Source organism: Toxorhynchites rutilus, chromosome 1, assembly GCF_029784135.1.
Source record: "Toxorhynchites rutilus septentrionalis strain SRP chromosome 1, ASM2978413v1, whole genome shotgun sequence".
Classification (NCBI taxonomy): Eukaryota; Metazoa; Arthropoda; class Insecta; order Diptera; family Culicidae; genus Toxorhynchites; species Toxorhynchites rutilus.
Window position 1 is genome coordinate 15,619,782 of NC_073744.1, and position 16,980 is coordinate 15,636,761.

The following is a 16,980-nucleotide window of genomic DNA, read 5'->3' on the forward strand; positions in this document are numbered from 1 at the left end:
ACATTATTTCGCGAATTGTCTTAAAAGCTATCAATCTTTATCACTGTTTTCACCACTAGCTGTCAAGAATAACTCCGTAAAACCAATCCTAACTATTGTTCCGTGATTTGAGATTAAGGTTGAAGCCTCGGAGCGAAAAATGTTACATTGGACGTTTTGACTGCCCGCGTTTGCACATTGGACATATTACGTTGCACTATAAAAATTTGAAACTAACTAATAAACAACAATCCAAATATCAGCATTTCGTTCTAAAGACTGATTATTATTGTTATCACTCGTTGAATTGCACTGAAATCGATAACAACACCTGTAAGAAACAAATTCCAAAACGACCGAAATACGACTGCGAGTTGTATTAACTGCTATGTTACTTCAGACGTTTCGGCCGTCGGAGGAAAGTGGCGTCCGAAGTAACAGCCGGGTGCTTAAAATTCGAATCTGTACATTGGATATTTTTTGTATCGGCGACAAAAAGATGAAGAAGATAGATACGTGAACGATTGTTTTTGTAATACATTCAATGATTGAAAACTAATAGCGTGCATCCATTAACACGATTTGTTTACATTTGTTACATAGGACCTTTTCAAAAGTTACGCGAGAAATCCCTCATATTGCCAGTGTACCCAATATTGCTGCGGTTCACTGACATTTTGGTTCAGTCAATCACTGTTGTTTACAACTCGGTCCGATTATATAGTCGAATAGTGGCTAACTTTAAACTCCATGTTAAATGTGAACACCTCCATGTGAAACCGAAATATGAAAATGGCTCATGCAGTTAGAAATAAAGCAGCGTATTTTTCTTTATTTTTACCATCTCCGTGATTTCAATCCTCGCAAATGATATGTTGGTAAACAAATGACGCCATATTGATATTGATTTTGGTTAGCCTATATTCAATTAATGTCTAACCCCTGATGGAAACACCGCTTGTTGACAGAAGTGGCTTATGGAAACATTCATAAAGTTAAGCCGGGTTCAGATGGTGCGAGTAAGTATACGAGTCGGTCTAGTCAGTTACTTCAGTGCAGCTACTCACACCGTGTGAACACATCATGCCAGTTATTGCCATGTGTGATCCGGCGTGCGAGCTACTTCAAAGTTTTTTGAATTTACTCGCACTCGCATCTCTCAAAACGCCAAAAACAGAGTTTAGCGTTCGAATCAGGGATGCCATATGTAAAGAAATGTCTCTATTTTTAAGATATTTGGAAATATGCGAAGATATTTATAGACTTGAAAATTATTGGAAGAACAAAAAAAACCCTCATAGTTTCTGAACGTAATCGTTTTTATTTAGTTTTGCTCGCTTTCTTCTTGAGATAGTTTTCTAGAGAATCTCTAATATAGAATCATTATCAGGTACAATTTTCATTCAAAATTCACTCACAACTTGCAAAAAAAAGTATTTTTCTAAGAAACAGAATACATATGCGATTTAAAAAAGTACATTTTCATTCATTATTTTAATTTTTGACACGTATTTATTCCACCTGATAATCTACTATCATTTTCATTTCACAAATTGGTACACGAAGCTGCTGGCAAGGCGAAATAAATCAAATTTCTTTTAGACTGCCATTTATAGCATCACATACTTCCGGAATTATCTTAGCTATGGATGCTTTCGAGATTCCAAAAAATACAGACAACAATCTGAACATTCCAGAAGAAAGGCACATCAATGTCATTTCTAATTTCACTGTTGCAGGTACAGCATCGCTCATGAGTGTATCTTGGCGTTGTATTTGTGGAGCAATTAAATCCAACAGTTTTTCCACTTGTTCAGGTGTTATTCTCAACGATGCTCTGTAATCTCGGGGATCCTCATCGTAGAGTTCCTTCAATATTGCATTTGTAGCTCCTTTTCTTTGCATCCAATTCCTGGCCCGAATCCTTTTTTCTTTCTGCTTTTTTCGGATAGTTCAGATTTTGGATCAATCATCTGATTAATTCGGACCTGATTGCTGTTTCTGACTATTTGATGGACATTTAAAAAATCGCCTGGAATCCCTGGCAAACCCGTGCCGTAGTATCTAGTTTCTCGCCAGAAGCTCACACTGTGTGAACGCATAAGGCGAGTCAACCAATTGTCAAGCGAGTCCACCGGGACAGTAGCTGATCATTGACAAGTCAGCTACTAGCAACGTATAAATGGGCCTTTAGTTCTCTGTGGTTATTAAAATATGAAAAGATGTAAAATTTACGCAAAGCTGCATCAGTTCATGCAACACGTAAATAAGAGCTCAGAACCACAAAGTTGATGATGTTTGTATTTCTACCCGCTTTACAGCGAGATTATTTTGAATGATTTCCATTCATATCCGTTTTAAGTGTGAAAGGGGACCTCGTTTATCAAACTACATGGCAAAACTGGAGCAAAACCTGTCTGAAAGGCCGTGGTTATCGAAAGCGAAAGACGGTGAAGAGATTCGATCAAAGAAGATAGACCCTTTTGACATGTTGATCTAGATATATGTTTGCGGACGTTCTGCTTGGAAAAGTTTGAGGAAAGCAAGTGAACAACCCCGAGACAAAGGTCTCCGTTGATTACTAAGAACAAAAGAAAACAAAAGGAAACACTGATAAACAAGCGAGCGAATGTCACTGAGACAGAAGTCCTACTTCTTTTGACGATATTTTCAACCGAAAGTTAGAATTTCATGGATATAATATCTCTCAAAAACCCACGTACGATATCATACTGAAATATCTTCACATATTTCATAATGTCTTCATAGTAAGTAAAATGTCTTCAAAATGAAGATATGTATTTAAACCTGGCATCTCTGTTCTCAGATTTTCGTGAAAAGAGGTAATTTTGTACAGTAATCGTTCGCTAATTGGTCCTGGTTTAGCTGGTCTGCTTTTTAACTGAGCGAACGTTAACTGGTCCTTGGACCAGTTAAAAAGCAGAATTTCGTAAACAATCGACGCCATATTCAAATGGAAGATTTGCTGTGAGGGGCATTCTATGTGATTTAAAATGTTATGAAAATTGACATTATTTTCGGCTGACGTAAACATTGAATCAATTACAGAAAAAATAATTTTCTCAAATTATATTTCATACCTGTTGTCGCACTCAGTGCGAAACTTTCATTGGAATCCTTTTGTTTATCCGATTTCATGATCAACGCCTACTGCTATGGAGTTCTCTTGCGGAAAACGCACTGCATTGTTGGAATCTATTATTTATTAAACATCTTTAGTATATATATGATGACGAAAAGACAAAGAAAAAAAAACAAATTGAATACAGAACAACAAATCTAGCCCTCAGCACCAATGAAGACCGAACCATTCTCGGTTACATCATGCAATGTTGTCATGTGGGCCCGAAGACTGCTTAGATTTGCGTACACTCTAGGACAGAACAAACACTGGAGCAGATTCAGTGGGTGTGGATCCTCTCCGTGATAACGCTGCTTATGTTTCACCAGAGCCGATCGCCGTACGAACCCCAATGGACACTCGTCGCAGGGATGAGGAAATTCGTTCGTGTGCAGTGGTATGTGACGATTGAGGCTTTCTTTTTTCGGAAACGTCCGATCACAGATAGGACACTTGTACTCAACCGCCGGATCATTATGGCGAGCCATGTGCGATCTCAGTGCCATTCGAGATTTGTACGGTTTGCGACAAATTTCACAGACGAACTTTTGTAGCATTACCCCAGCGAAGGAAGGGTAGTTGCTGAGCAATTCGTCATCAAGAGCGTTTTCTGGAACACTCTGTTGCGCTTGTACTTGTAAAGCGTGGTAAAATTTCCCCAATGGAATCTCTAGATTCGGGATGGGTGGAAAAGCTTTGTCATCAAGTCGTCTCAAATGCACCGAGCATGGTTGTGTTACGATACCATCCTTAAACGCAACTTCCTCACTACAGGAAGTCGAGTGAATGTTCGAATCCTCTATTGCTCCATTTTGCTTCATCCATTTTGCATCATCCATCGTTGATACCAAGGCAACTGGCTCTAGCGTTGTTTGAGCTGTCACGGTGGTTGATTGATGATTTTGAGCCATATTTATTTGGCTAGCTAATTTGGCTCTTGGTCCATAAAAGCGACGGTGCACATCCCTCATATGTCGTTTCAAAGAACCGATGAAATGGTAACCAATATTACAATCAGGACATTGGAACGGTTTATTGTCGTTGTCTAGCGCCTGTGGAATGGCTTCCGGAAGCGGGGGCACCGCCACTGGAATTTCGAATGATTCTTCGTGAAGTGGGGGCACCGCCTCTGGAATTTCAAAAGGTTCTTCGTGAAGTGGGGGCACCGCAACTGGAATCTCAAATGATTCTTCCCGGATTTCTCCACTAAAAGATGGATACATTGGCGTTATCAAGAGCTCTTCCATTGGCTGAACTTGTTCAGTCGGAATCGTTCTCATTCTCTTCGTTTTTCTAGTTTTCACGCCATCCTTCCCCGCATCATCCTCGTGATAGTATCTCAAATGATGACTCAGATGTGCCTCTGATGCAAAAATTCTGGAACACACAATGCATTTGTGTAGTTTTGCGGAGTCTGCTGACGAATCATTGTGATAAACAGCTTTGTGGGCACGAATATACTTCCGCGTATAGAAGCCACTATCGCAAACATTGCATTGAAAGGGCGTATTATCGCGATGAGATTTCAAATGCAAAGTGTACCCTGATTTATTTTTGAACTTCGATGGGCATTTGGGACACTCGTATAACGATGGATATTCACCGTGATTCGTTCTGGCATGCGTTCTCATTTCTTGAACTGTATCAAAAGTCAATCCACACGTAGGACAAGCCCTATCTTCCACTTGCAAAGCACTTTCGTCCTCTGAACCGTCTATTTCCACCGGGGCACACCCGGAAGTCGAATGCATACCCATCTCAGAATACGCTTCGTCGTCTTTGGCTTGGCCATGGGTTGCATTCTCACCTCTGAGCACAACATCACAACGTAAGCAGTGCTCTGTGAAACGATTGATTTCCTCCAGCATCATCCGACAGGGGTTGCAGATGGCACAGACCGTACTGTCCTGTAGTGGCAATCGGATTCGTACGTACCGCCTGATGAGTTTAATTAGCGTTGAACTCGGTTCGGTGTAAACATCTGGAAACAAGAGTGTTTCCACATTGGACTCCGACAAGCACAAACGGCAGTAGGACTCGGGTCCTCCGCTGGGGCTGTGAATAGAAAAAAAAATTATAGAATATCATCAGTTCGAAAATTCTGCAATAGTACACTATCAATATTTCGTCTTCCATCAGTGGCAAAATTCGGATGAAATCCAGGAAATTTACAAAGTAAACAGTTCAGATCGCTCCGGTAAAAGTGCAGTCACCCATTTATTGCAGAAGATAAGATTATGACAGCTATCAAGCAGGGTGGCCAATATTATTGCTAGAAAATGACATGGATGAATCAATGAATGGATAAATTATCAAAGAATGTTATGGGGGCGCTACACGATTCGTCCAACGTTTGACTCGAATGTTGGACTCAAACATTTGACTCAATAAATCGACAAATGTTGTGACGAATGTGCGGTTACACGGTGAAGTGAATTGTTGACCCAAGACATTCGGTCCAAACAATCGGAGAGTAATCAGCAGCTGGTCCGTAAATGACCCCCTATTGCTTGATTTTATCTTAAGGGAGTATTCTAGTCCAGAAATTTGAAAAAAATTAAAAAAAAGACGGGTGGGTAATGTCGGGGACATAACCGGAGTGACGTAGGACTATACAAAGGGGACAGCTTTTGTTAAATATATATTTTAAATATATTGTTTTATTTTCTTCTCCTACATGAATACCTACCTATCTACCTGAAAAATGGATTAGTTTACTGTTTATTCTTTATGAATATGTTGATGGTTCTGAAAAGAACCTTTGGTGTTGTGTTTTTGTTATCGCTCGATATTCCCATCTTGTTCGGTTAAACCTTCCTGTTTAGCTATTGCGTTTGCCACTCGCCACAGCTTTCACAGTTGGAAAATTTCTTCCCATCCAGCTTGTGACATGTTGTTCAGTAAATTACATTTAATGCGACGTGCCGGAGAAACACTTTGCCACTCACTGAAACTAATTGTTGCCTTGATGAGCGCCGAACCGAAGCTGCTCTGTTCTTGATGCGGGTTTCCTGATTGTCGTGAGCAGCTTTGCAAGCCAACTCGAGCACTCCGACGGCCGAAACTCTATAATCGCTGTTAGGTATACTGGTGCTCCGGTACCAATCCGTTCGGCCTAGTTACCCTTGCGGAGCAATCAGTGAATGCGACCAACAGGGAACTGGAGACCTGCACGGTTCGAGTGAGACTTTGCCTTTCCCTTAACTTGTCCTCCTTTGTTACGTCCACGATGCCGATGCCGTGCAACCACACGGGTTTACGGTTTGAAAGAAAATAAGATATTTTTTTGGGGTCCGCGTGTTTTATACTCTAGCGGTACACACTCACAGGATAGAGACAAATCGGCAGACTCAGCCAGAGGGGCGAGTCCAACGAGACGAACGAATGAGCGTTAAAAGGGAGCGATGGCAAAAAAATACATTCATTACGATTTGTTTGCGCGTTGGGTTCACATGCAGGCTAAAAAGGGTCCTTTTCAGGATCACAAAATTATCTTCAATCTAAAGAGTTTATTGTTTTGTTATCACTCGATATCCCCATCTTGTTCGGCTAAACCTTCCTGTTTAGCGATTGCATTTGCCACTCGCCACAGCTTTCACAGTTGGAAAATTTCTTCCCATCCAGCTTGTGACATATTTTACATTTTACATAAATTACATTCAATGGCACGTCGCATTACCACCACTCAGTATCGGATTGGAGATAATTTTAACCTGTAATTGAACATTTGCGATGACAGTGGTACAGTGTCGACTTTCAATGTGGGGTCATAATTTGGACCCCGAACTCTATGTTTACAAAAATGTCCAACTAAATATGTCGAATAACAGGTCCGTCCAATTAGCTAAATGTCGAGATAAGTGTAAATTACTGTACTTTCAATCTAGAAGCAATTTAAAAATTGGTGAAAATCAATAAGCTCAGAACAACTGCCAAATTCACATACTCATCATATCCTGGCAAACAAATTATGAAAAAATCTATTTGTGTTTTATTATTATTTTGGATATTGTTTTAGAAAGCATTGAACTGTATTTCCTAAACTCTTTTTTGGAAGGTTTAATGGCCCTGAAAAGCGCCTTGTTTTATGGAATGGTTCCAATTTAGAAAACTTAGTACCCGTGGTATTGAAAAAAATTTCGAACGCCCTCGATGGCGCCTTGTTCTGGATTTGCCACCAAAGCAGTTTGTATAAAGAACAAACTTTTTTCTTCTGCTACCTGCTGCCGTTTTGCGATTGCGTTTGCCACTCGTCACTCGCTGCAACTGCCTGTTGTCTTGATGTCCACCGAACCGAATGTGTTCTGTTCTGAATGCGGGTTTTCTTGTCGTCGCGAGCAGCTTTGCCAGCTAACTCGATCACTTCGGCGGCCGAAACTATATATCGCCGGCTAGGTGGACTGGTGCACTGGTACTAACGCGCTCGGCCTAGCTACCCTTGCGGGGAACTTCAGATCAACACGGTTCGAGCGGGATTTTGCCTTTCCCTTCACTTTTCCTCCTTTACCATGTCCAGACATGGCTGCTTGGGTTGGTTTGGTGATGTGCTGTGATGCGAACCGATGTGGTGTACGGTTTGAATGAGAATGATCGTTACGGCAGCGGAGCGGGGATTTTTAAGCTGACTGGCTGGCTCGAGAATTACGCATGTGTGAGACTGCGACCAATGTTTCGTTCATTTTTTTCTTTTTCCTTTCCAATCGTGCTTCATTCTATTTCGCTGCTGCTCTTTTTTCCCGTTTTGGTCGGTACGATTTGAGGAGCACAGAATGGACCAATCAAAAATGGGCACATAGTGCATTTTGACAATGCTTGATATTTCACAATTATTCAATTATTTATCTCAAGAAAAATGAAATGTTATTCGTTATGATAGATGCGTAGATATACTTCCTATCAATTGATGCAAAAACCTTTGCGATCTATTGAGAAATGCTCGAGTTATAAGCGTTCCAAATCTTGCATTTTTTCCTACTTGTTCAGTGCCTAGATTTCCATTTCACCCCCTATATCTTCCGGTTAGACGTAGTCCTACGTCAAAATTTCCTTCATATTTTTGTACTTTAGGCACTCAAGAACATACTCTAGAAAGAACTTATCGGAAATTCTATTACTTACCGAGTTAGAGCCATTTTAGTGACGCGATATCTGACCTAGTACGGCCATAACAATGAACTTCAAACGCGTTTTTCTCGAAACTAGTTTCCTCAAACTGGCGTACACGATATCTCAAGTTCAATGAACCGATTAATGTCGAATTTATATGGATACAATCTGCAGGCATATCTCTATCGCATGAACCTCCAAAAAATGATATTTGAAAAATTTTACTATTTTAAAAAAAATAGGGTAACGTAAGAAAAAACGTTTTAAACCGCATTTTGTTTTTCAAAAGGCCGCCATTTTGTCAAAAAACATGTTTTTGACTTGTCAGAGGTTCATGCGATAGCGACATCTTTACTGATTCAGAATCTGTTCGATAACCAGAAGGGCTGGAATCGTGTACGCCATGGCACAACTTTTTTTTGAACCCGCTCACTTCATCAGCTCTTAACTATTCTAGTTATGCACATTTTTTCTCCGTTCAATATTTGTTGTATTGTTAAAAGATAGATGAACAAACAATGATATAATGGATAGTAAAAATATTCGGAGCTCGAAGAAACGCTCGAAATTTGTTTCTCTACACTAGAATACCCCCTTAAGGTGGCTATACACTGTTTGTCTGGAGGTCAAATATTTGATACTTTTTGACAGATAAAGTTTGGTTTGATATTTGTACAAACACTATTTTGTTTGCCACTCTTTAATTTTTAACAGTGTTAAACAATGTCAAAAATCAAACATGGAAAAAAATCGATTGGAATATTTAAGGTAACCTAACCATTCTACTGAGTTTTGGAGAACAGACCGAAAAAATATTTTAGACATCCAATAATTGAATATTTGCTTGTCGTGCTTTATGATCGTATTTTATCTGTCAAAATGATTCAATTATTTTGCTTCGGCCAAATAGTGTATGAGTACCCTCAAGAATACTGTGGGAAAGTAATGATAATGGAATTGATTGTGAAGGGTTGAAAAATAAAGTGCGATTCACATACAACATCCACGTCACGTCACGTTACGTCAATTATTGTTCCATGCAATTCTTATGAAAACATTCACATACAGCGACAACGGCAACTTCGGGAGAATAAAGTGCTTGACCAACACCTTCTATAATTTGTGTATGTTTGGAATCAATCGATAAATGTGTCTTGAGCATCAGGCGATCTCAGATCAATGTTAAGTAAATCGATCTTTTCCATTGCGATTTCCGATTTTTCGTAGATTAGTTTTTTTGGTGCACATCGATTTTAATCTCATCAAAGACCATTTAACAAATTCTATGAACAAAATGTCAACACCTGAATCGATTCGTCAAGATCAACCTTCCAATAATGATCGTCCAATCCTAGTCGTAAAACTAGAGGAAGCAGTTCGGTCATTACAAAATAAGCCGACACAAGTTATGTTCACACCATCACCTTCACCACCCAACAAACATTAAATCGTATGAATATCCATAATTGGAGGCGATATACATACATTCAAGACACATTTGGATGATATATGTCGCATATAACTGGCATATATACGCAAAAGTGGAGGCGATACACGTATATGCCATATGTTATATGCATATAGAGTCAAATATGACGATATACGATGCTTTCTACACTGATATATGATATTGTCCGACAATGTTACCACTTAACCCATTAGTGTCCAGCGTATGAAATTTAATACGCAAAAATGTCCGTTTTTGAAAAACTGTTTTTGATGAAACTAAAGTGTTAAGCGCATTTTAAATGATACCACATGACAATTTATTTTTTTTTGTGTCAGTGTAATTTTATCTGTTATTTTTGTTGTTTTGTTGTGTATTGAAGCTTGTAAAGTTCAATAAAGGATTCACAAAAGGATTCGTAAAAGATTCGCCTGTAAAGGATTCACAAAAGTAAACATAAATTTATCAATGTTTTACCTTTTAAAGAATTCTAAATTGCATAAATTTGTGACAAAACACTACTAGACGAGTGTAAAAAATGATATCTAGCAAAAAATTTTAGGAGGTTGCGTCCAAGATACGACCGCATTGTTGACGTAGAACTACACTGTTATTTTATATAAGTCGCCATTCATTGGTGGCTTGAAACTACTAGTAATATAAACACTTCTCATCATTTTGCGCTATTCGCAAAAGAAAAGCTTATGTTAATATTACTGGCCTCGAAAAAAGTTGCATTACTTTCTCATGCTGTCACCCTTAGCGGAAGAGGTTTTGCTACTGGCAAGCGAAATCTATTCACATACAAAATTCCAGAATGACATTTACTTTCTTGGTGACTAAACAAGCGAAATAAACTCTTTTTGTTAATAACAACCTCGAAAACAGTAGCAATGCTTCATTATGATCAATATTAGCGCAAATTCAATCCTAGTTGAAGGCAGTTTTGCGATTGGAACACGAACCCAAATAACTTATAACATTCCAGTAAGACATTCAAGATGCTTGGTATTCCTCAAATATTTTTTTGGCGCTCAACCTTAACGCCTGCTTTGCCATAACGTCAGTTTAATGCATTGATGCATTCTCAAAGGCACCAACGAAGCCCGTATGATGATGGAAAACAAACAATGTTAACAGCTTGGAAAAAGACTGAATTATGCCACACAGCTTGTTCTCTGCTGTAACACCCATCGATGCGAATTCGCTGATGACTTTGTCAAGAGCGACCGCCTTCACCACCAGCGGGGGGAGCTTGATTTTGGTTGCTATCTGGGTAACGGCGTTTGCATTTTCGACCGACGCGCCGAAATCGCCTACTTCGCTGTTGTTCGATGCGGTGTCACACTCGCGAAGGCTCGGTTCAGTGCTAGCGCTTTTCACTGCACCAACATCGCTTGAAGCATTAGATGACGCTTGCCTCGAAATTTTATTGCCCCTGGCAATGCGTTCGTTTTTCGCAGGACTCGAGCCTGCCTTCCTCTTCTTTGTGCTCATCACACACTACGCGAAGTGTCCAATTTATGACGCGGGAAGAAAAACACACGATATTAATAACGCCAAAAACGAACTGAAAAAACCGCACGACGATATCCAAGTTGGATTACCACTGGTGGGGTCCAATCTTAGATCGAAGCGCAGCGAAAGGAAAGTGAACTGGATTGCTCAACAGTCCGATGCCGAATGAAAGTTTGCCTCAGCGAGATCCACTGTTTATACTCTAGGCAAGTATTCCCCTTCATTCTTCTACCTTTTCCTTTGTTCACGGAGATTTTAAATCCTATGATTTCCCTTCCTTTGAAAGACGTAGTTCTACGTCAAAAGCGAGGAAAATTATGAAACCGCAAAAAAAATTACTTTTGAGCGTATCGAATTTCATACGCTGTGCAACTACGGTATATTTTTTTCTCAATAGGATATATCAGCCTCCCGATAATCCGGAGGAGCTGTACAATTATCTGATTGATTTGGACAAAGACGCTTTCGAAAATCTAGTGTCAACAAATAATATTGACTTTGTCATTTTGTTCCCAAGCGGTGGAGACAGTGATGTGGATGCTGGAGATAGTGACTCGGAGGACAGCCCTTCCGGTTTTGGCAAACAAGTGAATGTCGAGAGCAACATTGAACGAGGCCAATCACAAGAATGCTCCTCGGGCAGCAGCAAGAAGCGGAGAGCCAGACATTGGGAAAAATGACCTTAAATTCGGATGAGTGACATAAATCCAACAAGGATCGAGTTCATGCAGATCAAGCCAAAACACTCGAAGTCATTGGAACTTAGGTTTGACGGAATAAATCATTTCATTAATACGAATCCAACTGGTACCCAACGAAGGTGTGCGTATTTCAACCGATGTACGACGTATATTTGCTTGAAGTGTGATGTGGGTTTGCACCCTTCGGAGTGCTTTTTCCGGTACCATACTCAGTTACACTAAATCCGATACACTGACATTCTACGCATAACTGTACTATGTTCTATACAATCCCTATGAAACGTGGGACAATTATGCGTTGAACGGCAGTACACGAAAGTGCTAATAAACCATTAAAATGGTTGAAGTTGAATTTTATGAAATAAAACCGTTTTGTTCGATATTCAAATGATTTCCATTTTTGATACTGTATCGGCTCAGCGTATGAAATTTCATACGTCAGATATCTCAACATCCATAGAACTCCAAACCAAAATATTGCGTTTCCCCCCCCCGTTTCGGGACAAACCTGGATGGGCTAGAAAGTTTCATGCCATTTGGATTAACCCAGCAAACATTAAATCGCATAACAAGCGTATATATAACATCATATGCCCTAAAATTTGGTTGGCATATAATGCGCCTAACTGGCATATGCATGCAACAGTGGAGGCCACATACATACATGGCAAATGCTTACCGAATTTGTTTGAATGAATATGCAACTTTGACCGTCTATAATAGCGATTATGTTGAAATTGAATTGCGATCTAATATGAATATATTCATGAATTGTCAAAGCACCAAATACGACTTTTGCCATACTCATATACGATTTATTACAGACATGAAAAAAAAACAAATGGCGCAAAATATTTTCGTGAAATGTTTATTATAGCCTCACGAATCGCCATTTTTATATATGAGTATTTATGTTTGTAGAAATAATAATTGTTTGATTGACTTGTGTTAGGAGTGGAATATGAATGTTTAAAATGGCACAGATTGATGTTTGGTGAAAACGGCTCCGATGTGGGTTCGAACTCCGGTCGTCTGGATTATCATCCACCAACTATCTCGCGCGGCTATCTGAAATTTAATTCAACAGCGGTTAAAACTTTCGAGTGCATCAGTTTTTCTTTGACATTTCAATATGATGTAATATGTTCTTTATAAGGATCTAATATGATTTACTGTTTCATGATTTTCTTCAGCATGCAACACGATTTACTACAGTACAGTACTACAGTGCGATTCGAAATATACACGATACATACTTTGATTGATATTATATGCGATTATGATTTATTCGGATTTCTTGTAAGACTGGCACGTGCAAAATTATACGATTTAATGTTTGCTGGGAAGTTTTTGTACACCTGGGCAGTTAATTCATCGATGACATGGAACATCGTGTTTTTGCATTTTATACGATTTTAGATTTATACGATTTATATTTTGATTGATATTTTATGTGATTTGATTCGAATTCCTATGTGATTTATCATGTGCAAAGTTACGATTTGATGTTTGCTGGGTAGGCTCACAGTGAAAATTGTGATGAAATTGGACGATGACATCAGTTCCAGCCGAAACATTGTTTACTAGAACTGATGCAACAGCCAAGAATCGGTTTCGACCAAATTTCAGATAAATACCAGTTGTTGAATTTCTAATAATAATTTTTAATCAATTTATTTAATAAAATAATTCCATGACGGTAAAAAATGAATGCCCTGGAAAATACAATTTTTCAGAGCTTTCAAGTTTTTTGTGGCATTCATATTGGAAACAAAATAAAATGTCTTTGATGTTTGCATAGAAGTGTGAAATTTGTATTCCCTGTTTAACCTTCCTATATTCGCGTATAGGTCTGACAGACCGAGCATCAATGAGGTGGTTGAATTAAATAACTATGAAGTTAAAGAAAAAAATATTTTCTTGAGTTATTCCCACTCATTTATTTTTCTTCGAATAAATACCAATAACGCCTAAACATACACAATAGCAATATCACAGAGACGCGCTCAGTCCAAAGTACACAAATGACGATTTTTCGCGTGAGTATAGGAGTGTTAAAGGAAAAACGGCTCTCATATACAATAACTAAATGAATAGTAAAAAAGGCATTTGATTTTTCAAAGATCGATTCTTCGATAGCGTTTAAATCGGTGGATCAATCCCTACACCGTTTAGTAAATCGATTCGTCAAGATCGATCATTTTCTAAAGATCGCCCAATACTAGTCTTGAGAATGCTCCACATCTAAACCAACGAGATTACAGTTACATTTGTATGAACTGCCGAAGATACGAATAATTTGATAAAGAGTCAACGAAGGCGATAGCCGTACTCAACAGTAACCCGCAGAACAATAAAAAGTTTAACAATCAACCGTTTCTTGACGTTGCAAAGCCTTGGGCGTCGTTCACAAATAAGATAACGCGAGAAAGGAGGGGGAGGGAGGAAGGTCGATGTTGTGTTACTCAATGTGACATAGTGGGGAAGGGGTGGCCGTAATCGTTACGTAACAAAATTTTATTTTCATTACTGAATAAAATCACGTGCCCCTATATGCTCGAGTAGCTAGCTTCGATTCTGGGACCAAAATGGTTATGTTTCTGAGCCAAGATGACGAAGCACGTGTTGTAATGGGTGTAACAGCAGCCTGTAAGCTGGCATCGATTATTACACCTTGAATAACGTGAAAACACTCCCAAGCGGGTTTGAAAACGCAGGTCTTCTGTGGAAAGTCTTGTAATGACAGGGGGTCGAGTCAGACTAATTTTGTTTTTACTTTTGAATAATGGATTTTTCTCTCTGAAAGTGAATCGTCCACCTTTGTCTTGTGCACCCATTTACACACCAGCGTGACATATTGCAATTTGCGTTTCCTGAATGCCCGTAAACCCCTGCCTCCCCCATGGCTACTGTTGCTGCCAAAAAGTGCTAAACCTGTGCCAGACCAATAAACAACTGTCAGATGAAAACAGTAATTTTATATAAACGATTTGAAAATAATTAGAATTCTTGCTAGCATAAAAAACTAGCCATTATGGCCAAAGCATTGCCAGAAGTGTAAGTTGGTTGATTTTGTTTGCAAACTCTGTCCGTTCTCTCAATCAATGTTTTTCTTAAATAGACCCAATAACAATCCCACACGCTTCTGTCGGTTGTGCTTTTCGGAGAAGAGCATCCACTGGGTAATTCGCACCAGTGGTACCGAGGTAGACAAACCCTTTATCAGAACGATTGGTGACTGCTTGGGGATATGGCTGACGCTGGACGAGGACTTCCCTTGCGCTGTTTGCAGGGCGTGCAGTGCAACGCTGGAGAAGATAGTGGAGTTTCGCGAACAGTGTCGAAAGTGCGATGCCGCGTTAAGAAAGAAACGGCACGAGGAACCGAATGCAATGGTGATGTTCTACGATTATCCAGAGGGTCGGGTATTTATGAATGGAAAGGCCCAACCGAGTTCGGTGCGAAATGATCCCGGTAAGAGCAAATTTTCGTATTGATAATTCTATTCTGAACTCATAGTTGATTTTAAAGATTTTGAGTTGGAACCAGCCGGTCAAAACAAGCAACAACCACGCCCGCTAAAGCAGGCCAATCCGTTGCAACCAAACAAAGATAGGAGTCTGCTGAAGTCCAAAAAGGCTAAGGAATTGAAGAGGTAAGTGGGTTTTGTATAGGCGAACAGAAAAAGGGCACATAAACAATGTGAAACTTTTCTTCTGCAGATATTTTGAATCGTACGCCATATGGAAGACAAAGTTGATGGCGAGCAAAGATGACGATGAAATGACCGTAGTTGCTCCTGAAGCAACGGAACATCTAACTAACAAAGTTAAACGTGACAGTGGTAGAAGCACTGCGCAAACCCTGATGCGGAGGAATCTGTTAGACCGAACCAAGTGTTGTCTTTGCAAACGAGAATGTAGAACCGCTGCTTCGCTAAAGAAACACTTTCAAGCGAAGCACCGTAAATTACAATGCCCCAAATGCGCCGGAAGAACATTTGGCTCCTACTCATTACTTATGCAGCATATGATGCGACATCAATCCGATCATTGGCTTCTGAGCTGTGAGAAGTGTGGCATTCAGTTTGTGACCGTGCAGGAATATGAGTCACATCGCAAGAATAAAGACTGTTGGGATCAAGCTCTCATGTGTGAATGTGAGCACTGTGGACGGAAGTTCTCCCGGCGAGGGCGATATATTTTCCACTTGAAACGACTACATCCGGATAAACCATTGCCTCCGGATCTTGCTGATGATATGCAGCCGCGTTCGAGCGCCAAGGGTGGTACAGTTTATACCGACACGAGACAATTCCAGGCGGACAGCAACTCTCGACCGATAGTGCAGCGGGGACGTTTTGTGGTTATGCTCGAACCACTTCCCTCCATTTTTCCAGATGTTGAAAATCCCGAGGATAGTGGCCGAGAATCGCCCGGTTCTGTTTCTACTACATCTGCCACTAAGGAATTCCCGAATACATTAGTGTGCACACTGTGTTTCGAGCAGTTTGATGGAAAGGCCTCTTTCAATCACCATCTGCAGGATTGCTGGGGCTCCGACAATTATCCAAAGACTTCACGACCACCATATGAGCTCTGCGGATGTACGGTATGTGGTGCCATCTACGAGAGAATAGGTCAATTTGCGGAACATTTCCAGCGGCACGAGCGGCCTTATGAGGTGAAGCTACACGACTGTCCTTGCTGTCAGCGAGCAAGTCCGGAACCTTCGGAACGACCCGATAGTCCAGCAGCAATTCTCGGGGATTGAATCAACAGACAAGCCATTTTTTATAATCTTTATCGTTTAGGATAGTATTTGTTTTGATTTTCAGCGAATATTAGTTTTAATAATACACACAGTAGTGTACACTGATTCGTATTTCATTACTGATAGAGAAATGATTCTTGTTTTCTATTATCTAAACGTCAAATAAAATGAATTAGTTCCAAATGATTTGTCCTCTTTTCCGCGCATTGGTCGTTTTTGGTGTCGCTTGTGAATTAAATATAGTGTCCCCGATAGCAGTAGGATAAGAAAAGTTCGCCTCAGTTAGGACTATCAAAGCAGCTGGTTTTAGCTGG

General features: G+C 39.8%; 2 protein-coding genes across 2 annotated transcripts; one reads left to right on the forward strand and one right to left on the reverse strand.

Moving 5' to 3' along the window:
• Positions 1–3,185: 3,185 nt before the first annotated feature.
• On the reverse strand, positions 3,186–5,357 carry LOC129775247 (zinc finger protein 658B-like). Its single transcript, XM_055779730.1, has 2 exons — positions 5,235–5,357; positions 3,186–5,176 (listed from the first exon to the last, which is right to left on the reverse strand). The coding sequence occupies exons 1-2, from the start codon at positions 5,255–5,257 to the stop codon at positions 3,280–3,282; spliced, it is 1,920 nt and encodes a 639-aa protein (XP_055635705.1). The 5' UTR covers positions 5,258–5,357; the 3' UTR covers positions 3,186–3,279.
• Positions 5,358–14,795: 9,438 nt separating this feature from the next.
• On the forward strand, positions 14,796–16,774 carry LOC129778893 (uncharacterized). The gene is made up of 4 exons (XM_055786071.1): positions 14,796–14,950; positions 15,015–15,367; positions 15,425–15,548; positions 15,616–16,774. Exons 1-4 carry the CDS (start codon positions 14,928–14,930, stop codon positions 16,664–16,666), a joined length of 1,551 nt encoding a protein of 516 aa, XP_055642046.1. The 5' UTR covers positions 14,796–14,927; the 3' UTR covers positions 16,667–16,774.
• Positions 16,775–16,980: the final 206 nt, after the last annotated feature.

Bases quoted from the DNA above. Each gene is read 5' to 3' on its own strand.
- LOC129775247 (XM_055779730.1), bottom strand. From the start codon at position 5,257: ATGGAAGACGAAATATTGATAGT. The intron at 5,177-5,234 runs GTACTATTGCAG...TTCTATTCACAG, and splicing joins GAAGACGAAATATTGATAGT to CCCCAGCGGAGGACCCGAGT.
- LOC129778893 (XM_055786071.1), top strand. From the start codon at position 14,928: ATGGCCAAAGCATTGCCAGAAGT. The intron at 15,368-15,424 runs GTAAGAGCAAAT...TTGATTTTAAAG, and splicing joins TTCGGTGCGAAATGATCCCG to ATTTTGAGTTGGAACCAGCC. The intron at 15,549-15,615 runs GTAAGTGGGTTT...TTTCTTCTGCAG, and splicing joins AAGGCTAAGGAATTGAAGAG to ATATTTTGAATCGTACGCCA.